This window comes from Arvicola amphibius, chromosome 8 (assembly GCF_903992535.2).
Source record: "Arvicola amphibius chromosome 8, mArvAmp1.2, whole genome shotgun sequence".
Taxonomy (NCBI): domain Eukaryota; kingdom Metazoa; phylum Chordata; class Mammalia; order Rodentia; family Cricetidae; genus Arvicola; species Arvicola amphibius.
Genome location: NC_052054.1, coordinates 84,566,784 through 84,585,284, shown reverse-complemented (window position 1 = coordinate 84,585,284; position 18,501 = coordinate 84,566,784). Strand labels below are relative to the sequence as shown.

At 51.8% G+C, this 18,501-nt stretch overlaps 1 protein-coding gene across 1 annotated transcript in view; it reads left to right on the top strand.

The window, feature by feature from the left end:
- Pepd (peptidase D) overlaps positions 1–18,501 on the top strand; it is a 138,618-nt gene that overhangs the window by 102,864 nt on the left and 17,253 nt on the right. Inside the window, exons 11-12 of the mRNA XM_038338430.1 lie at positions 11,553–11,621; positions 12,726–12,803. Of these exons, the coding sequence (XP_038194358.1) occupies positions 11,553–11,621; positions 12,726–12,803 (147 nt within the window). The remainder of the gene's footprint in view (positions 1–11,552; positions 11,622–12,725; positions 12,804–18,501) is intronic.

Sequence of the window (18,501 nt, the reverse complement as noted above, 5' to 3'; positions counted from 1 at the left end):
CTGCGCTATGGGAGCAGCCTGAAAGCCCACCGCTAGAATGCAGAGATATGCTGCCTTGTACTCAGCCAGTGAGACATGACCATCACAGTGGCTTTTTACAGGTGCATTTATTTTTATCTAATGTGTTTGAGTGTTTTGTCTTCATGTATCCATATATACCACATGTGTGCCTGGTGACCATGGAAGCTGGAAGAGCCTTTGGAACTGGAATTATGGATAGTTGGTTGTAAGCCACCATGTGGGTGCTAGGAACTAAAACCAGATCCTCTGCAAGAACAGTCGGTCTTAACCACTGAGTCATCTATCTCTCTGACCCCAGTGATTAATTTTTTAAACGTGTGTGTGTGTGTTCATTCATGTGATATATACTTATGTGTGAAGGTGGCTATACTTGTGCAATGAATGGCACAGGTCTAAGGACAACTTTGGATATCGGCCCTTGGTGTGTTGCTACAGTATCTCTTTGTTAGTTTTGGATGTATACACTAGGCTATCTGGCCCTTGAGCCTCCTGAGGTTCTGCCCCCACATCCTGTGTCTTCCTGTAGGAGTGCTGGGATCTGGGGATACTAACTCAGGTCTTCACATTTGCATGGCAAGGAATTTTACCTACTGAGCCATCTCAGTCCTCTGCAGATTAGTGAAGCCCACCTCTGGGTACGTCTGTGATGGCATTTTTAGAAACAATCTGATAGCCAGGTGCTGGTGGTGTACACTTTTAATCCCAGCACTTGGGAGGCAGAAGCAGGCAGATCTCTGTGAGTTCAAGGCCAGCCTGGTCTACAAGAGCTAGTTCCAGGACAGGCTCCAGAGCTACAGAGAAACCCTATCTCGAAAAAAACCAAATAAATAAATAAAGGCAAAGAAACAGTCTGGTCGTGAGGGCTCCTGCCTAAACAGTGGTTCAATCCCTGATGGTGTCATAATGTGACACATTACTGGAAGTTGGTGAGAAAGGGGAGGTGGGCCTACTTGGAGGAAGTAGTCACTGGGGCTAGGTCACTGGGGTGTCTCCTTGGGACAGCATCTTGCCCTGGCCTCTTCCTATGTGTTCTTTCTCTTTCCTGTCCACGATGAAAAAGCTCCTGAGTCCTACTCCCAGCCCCTGCCATGATGTTCTGCCCAAGTCATGGGACTGAGCAACCAAAATAAGCCCTTCAGCGTTTGTCACCTGGTTAGGTTCCAGTGCTACCAGAGCAGCTAATGGACCAGTGACGAGGACAAATGGGCAAGAGCACCCACCACCCACACAGACCTCACGCACAGGGTGCTGGGTGGCAGGAGGTGTCAGACACTAAGGAGAACATGCTTCCTGATCCTACTTAGAGCAAGCTCAGAAACCAGCAAACCCAGTTAGAAGTCAGGCCTCGTGGGGAGGAGGGGCCCACCGAGGGGAAGGGGCGCAGGCTGTTTATGTGGTGCTGGTTCATTACGCTGCCTCCTTAGGATTTGAATCCTGCCTGCTGGATGTCATGTTTCAGTAAAACAGTTGACAGCTAATTATATTTTAAAATTTGTGTTTATGAATTTTAAAAATGCCTCAAAGGGTGTTCAAAATATTTGATAGAGGTTATCTATCATTGGGTGATAAGATTATGGGGTGGCTCTGTGTGTTAGTGTGCATTCAAGTGTGTGTGTGTGTGTGTGTGTGTGTGTGTGTGTGTTTTGACAGAGTCTCACTATGAAGCCTTGTCCAGCCTAAGCTCTCTGTGTAGCTAGGCTGGCCTCAAACTCATGGAGATCCACCTGCGTCTGCCTCCTGAGTGCTGGGATTAAAGGTGTGTGCTGCCATGCCCAACAATGTGTACAATTTTTAACAAGGTTTATTTTTAGTTTATGTATGTGGGTGTTTTGCCTACATGCATGCTAGTGAACCTGAAGGTCAGAAGAGGGCTTCAAATCCCCCGGAACTGAAGTTACAGATGTGAGCTGACACATAGGTGCTGGGAACTCAACCCACGTCCTCTGGAAGAGCAACAAGTACTCCTAGCCATTGAGCCATCTCTTTAGTCCTCATTGTCCATAATTTGTTAAGGATGTCTTAAGTTCTGTATGTGTGTATGACACACACACACACACAGAGAGAGAGAGAGAGAGAGAAAGAGAGAGAGAGAGAGAGAGAGAGAGAGAGAGAGAGAGAGAGAGAGAGAATTTATTAGTAGTCTGCAGAGCCAGGGCTTTGACAATTAAAGCAACATGAGCTCCAGTTTGGTTTGGTGTTTTTTTTTTTCTTCCAATAACTGATACGGACAAAGTCAGAAACTCAGCTTAATCAAGCATGTCAAGAATAAAGGGGACGATTTGTTAATTGAATGTCATGTTATGTCCTCAGTTATGCTTAATAGAAGATAGGCAATTTAGAATTCCCAATTATCCAATTAAAATGCTAATTATCTCATACCTTGATAAGGCCTTTCCTAGCGAGGGGAGCTGCTGCACGGGCGGCTGCTCACCTTCTGTCTTCCGCCGTGACCACTGCAGCCCCTGCTGCCGCCCTCACCTCTGTCCCTGGGGTTCCTGCATCCCAGCAGCCTTTTTCCGGGTACCAGCTGCTACTTCCCACCAGCCACCTGGGGCCTCTTCACCCCTGACTGGGTGGACCCGTATGTCCTTGTAGACCCGTGCACAGCTGTAGAGGATCGTTGTAGCGCCCTCTGCCACCAGGATTTATGCAGCACCAGGCCCTTCCCTGCATGATCTCATCCGGTTTCCTAGAAAGGTCTGTGAAAGGTGCCCTTCCAACCCTCACAGGCTGACAGGCCCCAGGCTTTGGAGGCCTTCAGATCTGAAAGTCTACACAGACGCCAAGCCCAAACCCACTGGCCCGATCCTCCCATAACAGACCTCAGATTGCAAGTGTCGGGTTAATCTTCACTCACATCCTGACTGCGTTTAGAGTCACCTAGGAGGCACACCTAGAGCTGTCTGTGAGGGCTTCTTCAGAGACAGTTCTCCAAGGGAAAAAGGCATATCCTGAATGTAGGCAGCACTGCCCCACGGGCTGGAGACCTGGATGGAAAGGTTTAAAAAGCCAGCTAAATGCTGAGACTGGCCCATATGTGAGCAAGCTGTTTCACACCCCTGCTGATGTGCCTCCCCCAACAGGGTGAACTAACTGCACCTTCACATTTGAGGCAAAATAAGCCCGCCTTCCCTCCCTCCTTCCTTCATTCCTTCCTTTCTCCTCCCTCTCTTCTTTCTTTCCTCCTCCCTCTCTCGCTTCCTTCTTCCTTCCGTCCTCCAGCTACTGCTTTTCAGGTATTTGGTCACAGTAAAAAGAAAGGTAGCTAATGCATAGAGGAGCAGAAAAGTTAGGACAAGTGGCTCAGGATGGTCTATGCAGGCCCAGGATGCCCGGGACCCATCCCCTGAGGTAAGATTGACAGAACCTTTATGAAGTTGTCTTGACTAATACAAGGGTAGCGTTGGTGGGAGGAGGGATTGTGGACACTTGGGGAGCATCTGGAAGCTTAGAAGAGGCTGCTAAACGCAGAGATGTCATCACAGCGATTGCAGATGGGCCTTGTGACTAATGATGCCATATTGGGGCAAGTTGTGTTGGGACACTGTCAGCCCCTCTGCTGCGACTGGTTTCACTAATAATGCATTGCTGGTTTTAGTATAAGGACTTCACGCCAGACCCTTCTTGGCAACATACTATGTGAATTCCACTTGATCATTTAAAACACACAGAGAAGCTGGGCAGTGGTGTCCTGTTTGTCCCTAGCCTTCTCTGGGTCCATCCTCGCTTGGGGTCTAGGGCAGAGGAGGACAGTACCCCACCTCACTTGTCCCAGTGTCTGTCCTGCAAACAGCCCACAGAAGATACATGCTGAAAGAGCTGGCAGTGGCACACGGAGGCAGAGCCTGTTTGCCAGGAGCCTTCTGATGGCCCATGGTCGCCTCAGAAGAAAGGAGTGCGAGGCTGTTTCCTCTCTCTGCTCCACATGTCCCTTCTGCTGACATGCTGTGACCAAATATGTGATCTAAACAACCTCAGGAGGAATGGTGTGTTTGGGCTGACAGGGAGTTCAGGCCACGATGGTGGCAGCACGTGGTTGAGGCTGTTCTTCAGTTCTGAGCAGAGAGAATGCCAGCGCTCAGTCACCATTTCCTTGGCCCCTTTTTATGTTGATTGGCTCTGGAATAGGCCCAGCCACATTTAGGGAGGGCCTTTTTCTCTCACAGCAAATCCTTGTGACACACACCAACCCTTTCCCCGAATGCAGTTAAACTGACAGTCAGGATTGACCACTGCACACGTTACTCCTGGTCTCTGAAGACTGGAAACAGGAAATACTCCGTGTCTTCATGATGCATCTCTTCTGTGATGGACTGTGTCTCTCTAACCCTGAAAAGGGACTTCCAGGCACACATGGAACGAGCTTAGTTAGGTATGGTATATTAATACATAAACTCTTCTTAGCAAACATCATAACCAGTGTATAGTATAAATGTGAATTGAAAGTAACTCAGACATTAAGAAGTTACATAAAAAGAAAAAGTTGGGCTGGTGAGCTGGCTCAGTGGGCAGTGCTTGCCACTCAAACCTGATGGCCCAAGTTTGATCCTGAAATCCCCTTAAAGGAGCAAAGAGAGAACCAGCTCCACAAATGCCCTGGCTCCACACACATGTGCCAGAGCCCTCCGCCATCATATACTCAGTAATAAAAAATAAAATCTCAAAGCTAAAGGCGCCACCATACCTGATGACCTGAATGCCATTCCTGGAACCCACAGAAGGGCACTGGCTCCCGCAAGTTGCCCTCTGACCTACACGCACAAACAAGAAGTGAGTAAATGTGTTTAAGATGTTAAGTAGCCGGGCGGTGGTGGCGCACGCCTATAATCCCAGCACTCGGGAGGCAGAGGCAGGCGGATCTCTGTGAGTTCGAGACCAGCCTGGTCTACAAGAGCTAGCTCCAGGACAGGCTCTAAAGCTGCAGAGAAACCCTGTCTCGAAAAACCAAAAAAAAAAAAAAAAAAAGATGTTAAGTAACTCGGTGCTGAGACATTTATATACGACACCATTTTTTGACACACACACCCAAAAAAACATACCTTAAGATACCCCACACTTCCCTCTCCTCCCTGTTTTTACATGGCCAGGGCTCTGAGACCCCTGGATCAGCCCTGCCTGAGGTCACCATGAAGGGCCAGGAAGCCCTTATGTGATCTTGAATCCTGGAGCTGTGTGAAGGCAAACATTTGCCTCCTCTGTGTGTCATGGCCTGTGCAGGGGCCGGAGTGGCAGGACTGATGCAGGAATGCTGTGGAGCTCTGCAGGTTTTGTTTGGTTTTCAAGAAAGAGCCAAGGGCCGGGCATGTTGTGCGTGTCTCTAATTCCTGAACTCACTCAGGAGAAAGAGGTAAATGAATTCCTGTGAGTTCAAGGCCAGCATGTTCCAGGCCAGTCAGGGCTAATAGTGAGGGGGGATGTGTGTGCATGCTTGTGTGCATGTGTGTGTGTACATGCGTGCACACGCGCCAAGGTCTGTTTTCTCAAAGGCCCCCGTAGACTCTGTTTCCTCTAACTTGTGGACGCCTCTTAAGACCTCTGAACAGTGACCACAGAAGGAATGTTCTGTTCATGGTGCTCATTGTATGTCAGTCACCAAGCCACATAGTCTAAGGATTAAGTAAAAAATCTCAGAGGAAGTGGGGTACCACTATCCTGTTTTTCACAAATGTGGAAATGAGGCCCATCAGGCGCACACAGCTGATGAGTGGCAGAGCAAGGGCTTGGTGTTGAAGTCCTGAGGTCCGTGGGGCCCAGCTTGAGGAATGATGTGGTCCGAGGCACCTCCGTTAGCGGCCCCTGCTGACCTCGAAGGCTGCAGCCACAGAACTTGCACTGCCGATGGCTTAGCTGAAGGGCAGGCCTTCTGCTGTTATCTCAAGCAATTAGTGCGTCTTACTGGACTGCTTATCATTATGTATTAGGTGATAAACCTTCACGGGCGGTGCTGGGCTGCACGCCCAGGAGCCCTCCCAAGGACACAGAGGCAGGCCCAGCCACGCTGTCTCCGGGGATGTGGTTCCTACAGACATGGGCCTGCGTATTTGCTGCGTTTGCCCCATTAGTCATCTCCGGGCACTGACAAATGTCCTGCCCCACTCGTCACTGCAGTGACTCCATCCGCCTTGTTATTCACTGGGCAGATTCTCCCAGGTTACCTGAGGTTCTCATTTATGCCTGATACAGCGCAGCTTTTGCCCGAGCCTGGCTTGGGAAAAAATTATGGCAAGGGTTGGAGGAATGGCCAAGAGCCTCAGCAGCCCAGGCAGCAGGGACGTGTGGAAGGCTGAGTGGCCAGGACATTGGCAGCTCCTTTGCCTTCAGAAAGTCCCTGGGTGGGAATCCCTAGAGCCTAGTCCTGTACCTGACTAGTCACTGCTCTTTGCTATGAGGAAGCACCATGACCATGGCAACTCTTACAAGAGGAAACATTTGAGGTTTAGTCCGTTGCCATCTTGGTGGGAAGCATGGTGGCATATAGGCAGGCAGGCGCTAGAGCAGTAGCTGAGAGCCACATCCTGATCTGTAGGAAGAGAGAGACTGGGCCTGGCTTAGGCTTTTAAAACCTCAGAGCCCACCCCCAGTGACACACCTTCCTCCAACAACTCCACACCTCCTAATCCTTCTCAGACAGTACTCCCTGATGACTACGCATTCAAATATGAGCCTGTGGGGGCCATTCCCATTCCAGCCACCATGGTGCCCAGTCTCGATGCTTCCAGGTGAGCCAAGGGAGCAGGATTAGCAGTGGAGCCTAGCACCGTGCCTGTGCCGCGTGCAAATCACAGATCTACAGAAAGAGCAGGTTTTCCCAGAACTGTCTTGCTGTCTGTTATCCTCTTTGGGGAGACTGGTCATTGCCAGTTCTTCATAAAGTCTACCCATTCTCTTTCCATGTTCTGTTTAAGTATTGATTATGTTCTATGTGTGTAAGGTCTTGGGCATTGTTTCTAGAAACTCTTGGGTTGGGGAGGGTTTGCTGTGTCTGAAAATTTTGTATGGAGGGGGCATGATGGGTGCGTGAGTTCATAGTGGGGGGGCGTGATAGGTGTGTTCATCCATAGTGGTAGGGTGCATCATGGGTGTGTGAATCCATAATAATGGTGTGGTGTGTCATGGGTGTATAAATCTATAGTGATGAGGTGTGATAGGTGTGTGAGCCTGTAGTATTTGGGGGCGGGGCACGAAGGGCATGTGAGTTCATAGTGTTGTGGGGGGGTGATATGTATGTGATGTGTGTGAGCATCACAGATGCATATATGGCCTGTGCTGAGTGTTCATGTGGTATCTAGAATATGACATGTGTGGAATGTGTGGTGAGTGTATATGAGGCGTGTGTGTGTCGTGTGAGTGATGTGTGACGTGCATGTGTGGGAACTGCACTGTGGTTTGTATATGGTTATGTGATATGTGTGACACACTGTGTATGGCATGTGTATAACTTGGTGTAAAAGCCTGTGCTGTGGGTGCGTATGTGGTATGTGAGTATGATGTGTGTGATATGCTGCGGGCCTAGGGTGGCACATATGTGACGTGTGTGTATATAAGGCCTGTGCTGTGGGTGCTTGTGTGGTATGTGAGGCAGTATCTGTAGTCCTGAGGCTGTGGCCATCCAGTTTAGATTCAGTGTGCCCTCCTGCTAGCGACTCCAGTATCATAGTATGGCTGTTTTGTTCATTCCTGCTTGGGTGTTTCCAAACCCTGAAGATCATTCCCATTTGAACACGGAAACCCAGGGCACATGAACCTGTGTGTATGAACCCTGAGATATGTATGCCCTTGCATAGCCCAGCAGGCTTTCTAGCTGCTTGCTTTGTTAAGGAGTTGTCCCAAGTCCTGCGCGCGCGTGCGCGCAGGGGTGTGTGTGTGTGTGTCACCATGCAGGGCCCTAGCTCTGTGTGCATACAACCTCTCAGTTCTAAGCTTCTGCCTCTCATTTTTCCATATGGATTCTATGTCCCCAGGATGACTCTCTGGCCTCTGCTCCTTTCTCTCTTGCATTCTGCTCTGCATGCTGTGTTCCATGCTGCACCTCTGTGTGTGAGAGGCAGAAGGGTTTCTGGCTGCAACTCTCCATCAATTCACATACTGTAGTTCCAGAGGGGCAGCTAGCTGGTAGCCCGTAGCAAATTGTGACCATGGGCTTGGGTACTCAGCAGTTGGCCTTTCCATTACTGGCTTACTCCATTTTCCATAATGCTGCAGAGGGCTCCTTTAGAAGTATCCTGGCTACTGATGTGGAGTCAAGCTGCTCTGCTAGCCTGGCCCATGCTTGCTCATCCCAGCTCTGCCTGCTGAGCTCAGACCAACCTGTACAGAGCCTCGCATTGCCTCCGTGTGACAGCTGTGGCTCTGTTGAAAGCATCTGATCCTCTTCTCTTCCCCTTTTAAAGATCAGAAACGTGGCATTACCTCTTCACGCCCCTGCATCACCCTCGCTTTCCTTATAACTTGGGTACCCTTACACGTCTACAGCCCAGGCTAGAAGCCTGCAGAAAACTGGCCCACTTATTATGACCTCAAAGCATCCGTGTGTCCTTGGATGCTTCTATCCTCTATCAGGAAAAAAAATCAAAACACCAAGGGCTTGGGAATGGTTCAGTGGTGAAGTGCTGGCCTAACTTGTTTAAGGCTGGGTCTTGATTAGCTGCCTGTCCTATGGCTGTGACAGAATAGGGAGGGAGACTTGGCTTCGGCTCATGGTTCAGAGGCTATCAGCCCATTGTGGCAGAAAAGGCTTGGCTACAGTAAGAATTGCTCTGGCTATGGCCCAGGGAGACTCGGGCGGTATCCATCTCATCTCCAAGGATCAGCATGTGGACGCAGAATGGAGCGGGCTACCACTCCCAGTTATCCTGTCCACCAGCAGGCCCCATGTTCCAAAGGTCCCACAGCCTCCCCAAATTCCAGCAGCAGCTAGCCAGCAGCTGTCCAGACAACCATTTAAAGCAGAACATGCCATTGTCCAGTGTGAAGAACGCCAGGCTCATTTGGGGTGGATTTTCTGCATGGGTGACTCTAGTCCCTAGAGTCCCTGCTTATGGGGGAATGTGGGATCATGCGTGTGGCTGGAAGGTGGCACGTGTCAGACCACTGAGTTTCCCTTGCCTGTTAGCCACTTCTGCAGACCATGCCCTGTGCTGGATGTTGCCTTTTTCTTCCACAGAAGTCAAGGATACAAGGAAGGTTTGTCTCTGCTGAGATCAGGCCCCAGGCAAAGGTGCCCAACCCACCCCAGGCTCCATCCTGGTAGAATATGTTTGCCACCTCTATAGGCCAGTGGCATGGCTGTCCCTCTGCCTGTCCTCTCTGAAGCCAGACAATCACAGAAGCACCTGTGGTCATGTGCAGGGCACCTGTCTGCACCTCCGTGAACATGGCCATGTAGTCCCCTGATGTTTTGTGAAAGAACCATCTCTCTAGAAGCTGAGGGAGCCCTGAGGCTCCATGGGGTGGCTTGGAAGCTTCCTGTGTAGAGAGGGAGCTGTTTCAGAGGCTGCTTGTCCATTAGGGGACTTGTAGAGGGAGGCTGCCAGCCAGGGTGGTGGGAGAACCTCAGGAATGTGCCTAGCTCAGGCCAGACTGGGCTCTCTGGTTTAGGTCTGAATGCTCTCATGGCCCATGTCTCCCATTGTGAATATGAGACCAGCTAAGGAAGGAGTGGGTGTCTCACCACTCCCCACCCCCTCCTACACACACACACAGCTCCTGAATCCTTTGCATTGAAGAAACATCTTACTTGTAAGACACCCAATTATCCTGGAAGGTTTGCAGGCAAGTCTGGAAGCCGATCGAATTCAGGGAAACCGTTTCTGCATAACAACTACTTAATAACCAATCATAACAATTATACATAATTTGTGTTTACAGTGCCTAGAAGATTAAACTCCTCCGTGCAGACACTTTCCAAAACAGGCCTAGAACGTGCAGGGCAGGCAGGGCTGCTACTCAGCATGCCCACGGGCTGCCTTTGGTACTCTGCAGATGGTATAGGCAGGATACAACCTAGGCCTTCTTCTCAGAGCAGGGTTGAGCCAGGGCCCAGCTGGGAACATATGCTGGAGCCTCTGGGATGGAGTGAAGGCGGTTCCCCAACACCATCCATTACCAGCTACAGTCTGCAGATGCTGGGCATGTTGTATTCCAATGCTGAGGTCCAAGGCATTCAGGAGGGGTAGGGCCTGATGCATTCTAAAGCTGTGGCCAGTACAGTCCCCCTGGGGTCTAGCTTTTGCTCTTTAAAAAAAAAAAAGATTTATTTTAGGCCCCTTTTATCCCAGCATTCAGGAGGTAACGGTAGATCTCTATGAGTTCAATTCAAGGCCAGCCTGGTCTAGAGTTCTAGACCAGCCAGAGCTTCAGAGTGAGGTATTGTCAAAAAGAGGTGTACGTGATTCTTTTTAAAAGGTTTATTTTTATTTTACGCGTATGAGTGTTTCGCCCACCTGCATGTCTGTATGTGCCCATGGAGGTCAGAAGATGGTAGATCTCCTGAAGCTGAGGCTGCAGGCAGCTATGAGCCTTCCGGTGCGGATGCTGGGAACCAAACTGCAAAAGAGTGCTCGCTTTTGAGTGCTGAGCCCTCCCTCCAGCCCTCGCAAGCCCTCGCGGTCTTCTGTCCGTCGCTCTTGTTTGCTTGCTTATTTAGGTTTGGATTCTTGAAGACAGGATTTTGATATGTATCCCAAGCTTATCTTGAACTCATAGCAGTCTTCTGCCTCAGTGTCCCAAGGGCTGGGATTACCTTGTGATTGTGTGCCTTCTGATATGACCTGTCTGGTCCATCAGTGTCTGAAGAGCCTCCTCCAAGTCTGCCCAGGAGTCCCAGTGTGAGGAGAGAGCTCACTGCCCCTCTTTCAACATGGATACTCTCATTGCTGAACCTTCTAGAAGGCTGGACCACCTCCTACCCTCCTTGTCGCTCTCTCAGATTGCGCAATATTATAATGATCCCCCACTCTCCCAAAGACACCCCTTGTCACTGGGGTCAGGGCCCATCTGTCCCTTCAGTCCTTGAGACTGGGTCTCCCAGCTTAAGATGCGATCATGTCCCTAAACCCAGCTGGCTTATTGCTTTCTTAAGCAGGGAGATGTGAACCTGCCCCAAGACCTGGCCCTCCTCACCTTCCTGGAGATTGCCCTACTTGCCCACTTCATCAGCCCTGCCACCCCATCTGCATAGCACTCTCTTGGCTGCCCAGGATAACACTAGGTCATTTGCTCCTCAGCCATGCACCAGTCACAGATTCACAGGGAGACCCCCCAGCCCTGTAGAACCGTGTCCCTCATCCCAGCTTGTCTCCCAAGAGTCAGGCTCCAGTGCACGTCTTGCCCTCCTGTTGTGCCCACCTTCTTTCCTGGTGACACTCTGACCTCCATAGTTCTGTGCCTGGGCTGGCCCTGTGCTCATGCTCACTGGCAAACTCCAGCCTGCTCAGGGGCGTGGCAGAAGCAGGTCCCTTTGGAGGATCTGCATTTGAATATGAAGACCATTCAGACCCCAGTAACATCCCACCATGTGTCTCTCCCCACAGCCTGTTCCAGCACTACTGTTACTCTCGGGGCGGCATGCGCCACACCTCTTACACCTGTATCTGCTGCAGGTAAGTCTTGGGCCTCATGGGAGGGCAGGCAACAGGGGACACTCCATCCTCCCAACCTCAGCTTAGTTCAGGGGCACTTGCTAACTCCTCTGCCCACCCCAGAGCCCGGAAGTCTCCTTGCCCTCTACTGCTGGCATCCCGTGCTCTGTCACATATGTGCAGCCTCTAGGTAGCGTGTAGCAAACAGGTGGGTTGCTTGTGCAGTGGGGGGAAACATGGATGGAGCTGTGTCAATACACGGATTGAGTCCTTTTTTAAGAGTGTGTGCATGTGGGGGCAGATGTTGGGTTCTGGGTGGGTGTCTATGTGGCACACCGAGGCTGTGCCATCTGCACATGACGGGATATGCTCCCACGTACACACATGGTAGAACTAACCATGACCATAGGGGCAGCCACTGACTCTGACTGCACTGATGTGGTCTCCTGGGGGCATGCACAGCTGTGTAAGTGGCTGGTTGCTGGTGCCATTCTGAGTGTGACTGCATGGGCACATCATAACTGTGTGTCTGGGGTTGACCCTAGCTGGCCTTCCAAACTCCATCCCTCCTGCCTGGTCCCTGCTCAGCCTGGACAGAGGTGGGCGGCTCTCACTGATGAGAGTACACATCCTCACACATGAATAATACATTCAAACATCTCTGTCCTTGGAAATGTTCTTCTCTCGTGGATAGGGAGAAAAATCATTATTTCTACTTTATGATTCCTGAGACTCCTAAATGGGGCCATAAATATTACACCCAGGTGGGGTTTTCCCCTTAGGACAGACCTGTAAGTTCTTCCTAACACCATTACTCATTAGGGTAGCTCCATGGACCAGGGAACAAGGAGCCACTAGCTTCTCGTCTCCCTGGCCCTGGATAGCACCCCTAAGAGGCTCCTGAGACAGCCAGGACCCCTCCATGAAACCTCCCGGCCATTAGCCCTTCTCCAGGCCTGTAAGCCTCTGCTCTTTGTATATGCTGCCTATATCCCCAGCCCAGAAAGCAGCTGTCAGATCCAAGGAGCTGCTCCCAGCTCTGGGACATGGCTGTGGGCCTGGTCCAGCCTCCAGGTCGTGCTGGGTGACTATGGGCTCCTAACTACCCTCCGTGGCTCTTTGCAGTGGTGAGAACGCAGCCGTGCTGCACTATGGCCATGCCGGGGCCCCCAATGACCGGACGATCAAGGATGGAGATATGTGGTAAGTGAGGCTGCGCTGCCGTCACCCCACTGTGCACATGTCCCTCTGGGACAAAGGTAGATACCCACATCTGGGTCAGCCCTGGGCCTGCTTTCAGCCCAGGCTTCTCTGCTGTAGGTGTTAGCCTGCATGCCCCCTTCCCCAGGCCTGAGGACTGCACCCTAAAAGTAAACACCATGAAGCATAGGGCCATCAAAATTCCCTGTGGTTTCCTGTAGAGCTAGGAAGGGGCTGGGGGGCAGGGGCGCTTTTTGATTATCCCTAGCCTCTTTCCAACCTTTGAGCTCCTGGTGCTTGGAGCTCCCCATTCTGAAACCTGTTATCCCTGGCCACCAGGCTCCTTGCCGTCTGTGGCCATTGCTTCAGCTCTGCCATGGTAGGGCAAGTGCAGGCAGAGCATGCTGGACTGCCACCCTCGGGCTTGGAGGGATCTGCACTTGCTGATACAGCTGTTCCTTAGTCACTCCATGATCCCAGCCAGATGTTGGCCAGGGCAGGCTCTAGCCATGCTGGGCTCCTAAGAGCCCTTCTACCTTGGCGTTCAGATGTGCTGTGACCATCAATTGACCAAAGGGTTACTATCTTGCCTGGTTCTTGTGTGAGGGTCTAGCTAATTTAGAGCAATCTTCCTGCCTCTGGCTCCCTGATGCTGGGATTACAGGCATAAACTACCAGGCCTAGTTGGTTCTTAGATGTCGGTCAGTCTGTTGTTCATTGCTGGGCTCCTAGGCAGCGCTGCAGTGTAGCTGGCTGGACCATCGGCTTCCTTCTCAGCCACCTGTGGCATTCATTCCCCAACCTTGGATTCCAATGGGGTGACTGCTCTCTGTGTGGCTTTGACCTTGCCACAGAGAATGGGAGCCTGCTCCACAGAGTTCCCAGCCCATGTCTACTGAGGACAGATACTACTGAGGACAGACAGATAACTAGCATGCATGGACAGACAGATAACCAGCCACTGAGAAAGACTCCATGCTCTGAATAGTCACTACCATGCAGAAGACAACCACTCAATCCCAGGGTCCACACTGGCACATGACTGCCAGTCTGCCTACCAGGGTCAGCCACTAGGTAAGACATTCTGGTTCAAGCTGCTTAGCTTTCTATAAGGAAAGCTTCTTCTCTCTGTGCCTCAGTTTATCCATCTGTGAGTGGAGATAGCATACACATCTTGGGACTCCCCATGATAATGGCAGAAAGGGCACATAAGGAACAAAGAGGCTGCAAATGGCCTCTTCCTGGGGAGCCAGCAAGAGATGAGGCAGGAAAAGCCCTCAAGACCAGCCTTTAGGACTGCTGGCCATTGCCACTCCATCCCCTCCATGACTACAGGACCTCAGTCAGTGTCAGTCAGCCTGAAGGCTGCTCAGAGCCCTTGTCTAGGCCTTAGAGCCCTGTGCGCTCACAGACAGTGGGCACAGTTGGGCCCTGGCTGGAGCTGGAGTGACTGAGGTTCAGCAGGGTGCTGGGCTCACAAGTGGTATCACAGGGACTGGGGAGAGAGGTGGCTGCCTCGGACTTGGCTCAGTTGGAGATGCATAGAACGGGCCCTCCCTCCCCTCTAGGCCGTGGTGGAGCCAGTGGCAGCAGGAGAGGCCACCTGGTCCCTTCAGGCACTATGATCGCCCCAAGCTTCCCTCTCCCTCACCTCCTCTATTCCTCACCCACACCTCCTGACACTTCTGAGTACCTAGGGCCTTGAGCATGTTTGGCAAACAGTCTAGCACTGAACCATGCCCATCCCAGTCCTCTTTTCATTTGGTTGGTTGGTTGGTTGGTTGGTTGGTTGGTTGGTTGGTTGGTTGGTTTGGCTTTTCAAAACAGGGTTTCTCTGCAGCTTTGGATCCTGTCCTGGAACTACTCACGTAGACCAGATCACAGAGATCCACCTGCCTCTGCCTCTTAAGTGCTGAGATTAAGGGCCTTCGGCACCACCGCCCAGCTCAATTGTTATTTTGAGACAGAGTCTAAGTTTTCCAGGCAGGACTTAAAGTCTCAATCCTCCTGCCTCAGCCTCCAAAGAGCTTGACACTTTGGCCTGTATCATAAGCCCCCAGCGCCTAAGAGTCTTCCTGATGATCTTTAGCTCCAGCCTATTCAACCCAACCCCAGGGCAGAGACTGAGGCCAGCCACATCAGCAGGTCCCTACCATTCTGGGGGAGCTCTGGCAGGCTGGAGCCCCCTTGGCCATGAGTTTGGCTCTTCTTGAGTTCCACACACCCCAGAGGAAGCAGCTAATTCTACTCTCTCTGTCCAAAAGGGGATCTTTCCCTGTGAAAACACCAGCCCTACCTGCATTCCTGGGGATCCCAGAGATGGGTAGGGGCCAGTGAGGATACTTGTGTCCCAAAGGCCTCTATATGGCCCAGCCGCTGTGAGCTCAGTCCTCATGGGCAGCGTGTGGCACCTGTGCCTCTGGATACAGCTGCGAACAGGAGTGAGCTGAGAAACCTCGTGGATGTCCATGCCAAACTCAAATTGGTGATTTTGTTTTTCTAGTGCTAACTTTGAAATGTAGCCAGTGGAATCATTATGAGTTTATTATAGTCAATTTATTATGCAGCATTTAGAACATGTTTTGTTGATTACTGCTACTGCCAGATTGCTGGCGGCATTTATAATCCATTGTTTTTATTGAAATTGATCTGCCAAGCACCTAGTGCGTTTGGTAAATAATAAATCACACTGTTATCCCAACATAAAGCCACAGCCCTTCATCATAAGGTAGGGGACCAGAATATGTGTCTAGAATGGAGTCTGTCCCAAAGCTGAGTGCCACCTGAGACAGAGCATGTGTTTCAGGCATCGAGCACAGGGGTGCACTCCGGGCTCTACCAAGCTTTTGACATGAAAGATAATTTAACAGTAATAGGGCTATTTGGGGAGTCAGAGCTCGTCCAGAGCAGTGAGGAGAGGAGATGCTGAGTGACAGTCAGACCTTCGAGTCTCTTTCAGTAGTCCCAGCAGTGAGTACACCCACACTTCTCAGCACATATCCACATAAGTGCACCGGGAGCCGTGTTGTATGATCCTGAGCACAGAGGCTCCCCGCTCCCACTGCAGTTTTTCAATCCGTCTATGGGGTATTAAAGCACTGACTCCAAGGAGTCGGGTGCTGGTGAATGCTGAAACCAAACTGCAAAGCCAAACAGGCTGGACATCTCCCTGCTTTCTGCGTCTCCGAAGAGCATTTTCCAGCCCGGGGCCAGGGCAGAGTACAAATCAGGCCTCCTTTATTCAGGCAACTGCTTTTTTAAAATAGCTGAACTAGGATCTCGCACTGTAGCCCAGGCTGGCCCTGATGTATAGCAGTGGTCTCCCAAGTGCTCGGATTGCAGGCATGCACCACTGCTGCCTACTTGTGTTAACCTTAGGTGGGGCTGAAAGCCAGCTAAGGCCACTTCCAGCCACTATGGGCCATAGTCCTGACCCGTGAGGTCTAGATGTTGCCCAGTCTGGTCTGTGCTGTATATCAAGCCTGTCAGCCAAGTCCTGCAGGCCATCCCACATCCTAGCCAGTGCTCCCAGGCCCCACAGCCAGCTGCTCTGTGTGGATCCCAGGGAAGGAGTGGGGACATGTGTGGCTTCAGATGTCTGGACCTCTCTCAGTGCAGAGCCAGGAGGACTGTGCAGAGCCTGCGGCTGTTGAGCCTCTTGGAGTTTTCGTATTGGCTCCCGGAGCGCCTTCCGGCTGTGTCCCTGGAGTCCCATGACCCCGCTGGTCAGGTCACTGTCCTGCAGGAAACATCAGCTGCAACTTGTTTCCTTCTTCAAGGCAAGCAGGCAGGGCTTTGACGAAAGGGCTGCCAAGTGTGGCGGTCTTGTTAGTCGATGCTTCCAGCATGTTCACATAAAGGGTGGTGTTGAAAAAGGTCACCCGAGGCCCTTCCTGAGTGGGCAGCCACAGAAGATGCTTCCCACTGCATCTAGCTCCAAGCAGGTGGCTGTGAGCACATCTAGAGAAACAGGGAAGTCACTGGCTCAGGGTAAGGAGTGGTCCTTAAATACCCCTCTGAGCCGGCTCACAGACAGATAAGGGCTGCACCTGGGTCAACAGGAAAACCACCATCCATGCCTAAGTCCACTGGGAAGAGGGCATCCCAGGTTGTGTCATTCTTGTACAAGACTCTCCAGCTGAGCTGTTCACCCCACATGGCAGAGGATGTGTCCCCAGTGGGGGTTCTGATTCAGGAAGTAGATGGGGCATGCCTCCTCAGCTACCTGCCAGCCTATAGTAAGAGGGGAAGCTAGGAGCCGTGACTCCTCTGCAAACCTATCAGAGTACAGGTGCACGCGTGCTTCAGGTCCGGGTCTCCCAAGTACAGGTGGTGGCTCACAGATCGTGTGCAAGGCTTTCCAGCGCTGGCCAGAAGAGGGCAGTGTAGCCTCAGGACTTGGCCAGGCCTCTTTCTGGGTTGCGGTTTGCTGTGCTGCCCTGGGGTGTGGGAGATGGGCCTGCAGCCCAGCTAGGGACAGGCCCATCCCTAACCTTGTGCTTAGCTGCTTGCCAGTGCACCCTCCCACTCCACCCCTGCTGTGGCCTCCGGCCTCATCTGTCTCCCTGCTCTGATAATGGCCATGTATAGAGGTCACCAAAACCCAGAGAAATGAGGGTGGTTTCATCCCAGAACAGTTAGTACTTAAAGGTACCCAGAACTGTGCTGCTGACCCTCTGTCTGGGTCACAGCTGGAGCCGGGGTGGCATCCAGGCTGACTCACATAGCTGTTGCCATCTCAGGTTTACCAGTCCTTACCCCTGGGCTGCAGATACCAAGGGCCTTAGCAGACCCCACATCACTTGAGCCCTGCACTGGGTTGTGCCTATTCTGGTTGTGTATCTGGCTGCCAGGTGTGGCCCCTAGGTAGGGTGAGTCTGTGCCCGAGGCTCTTCCCCTGCTGCAGAAGGCGTGGAGTAAGGGCTGAGGGTGGCTCCACGCTCCACGTTATCTGTGCCTAGGATTCCAGTCGGCTTTAGAGACTGTCGTCTGCACGTCGTCTGCAGCTAGCTCCCTGCTGTAGGCTCATTTCATAGCCCTTCCCCAGCCTTGCTAGTTTTAAAGGGACGCTTGGTGGCCACTAGGGGGCCTCATCCAGAGCATTTCATATTGGAAGATATAGCAGCCTTTGGGGCAAGTGATCTCTCCTGCAAACATAGCCCCCATAGCCAGCTGTCTGTCCAGATGAGTTGGCCGAGGCTTTCCATGTCCCATTGCAGGAGACCATTAGCTTTCTAACTAGGGCTCATATTTGCAGATATGCCTCCTGGCCATAAGCAGATGCCCTCCCCACGTGCTTCCTGTCCCTTCTGTTTAGTTTGTCACTACTTTATGACCGCACCCACTCCATTGACGTCACAACCCATGGTTTAAAAAGTGCTAGTCTAGACAGCCCGAGTGCTCACAGACATCACAAGACACTGGTCACCAAAAAAGTAAAATGAAGCATGTGCCATCTGCGTGATGGTGACTGCTGATCCCCCCCGCCCCAGCAGCCACTGACCTGTTGCTGGCCCTCCACAGCAGCTACTGTCCTGGTGCTGGCTCCCCCCTAACACAGCAGCCACTGTCCTGGAGCTGGCTCCCCCCCAACACAGCAGCCACTATCCTGGTGCTGGCTCCCCCCAACACAGCAGCCACTGTCCTGGAGCTGGCTCCCCCCCAACACAGCAGCCACTATCCTGGTGCTGGCTCCCCTGCA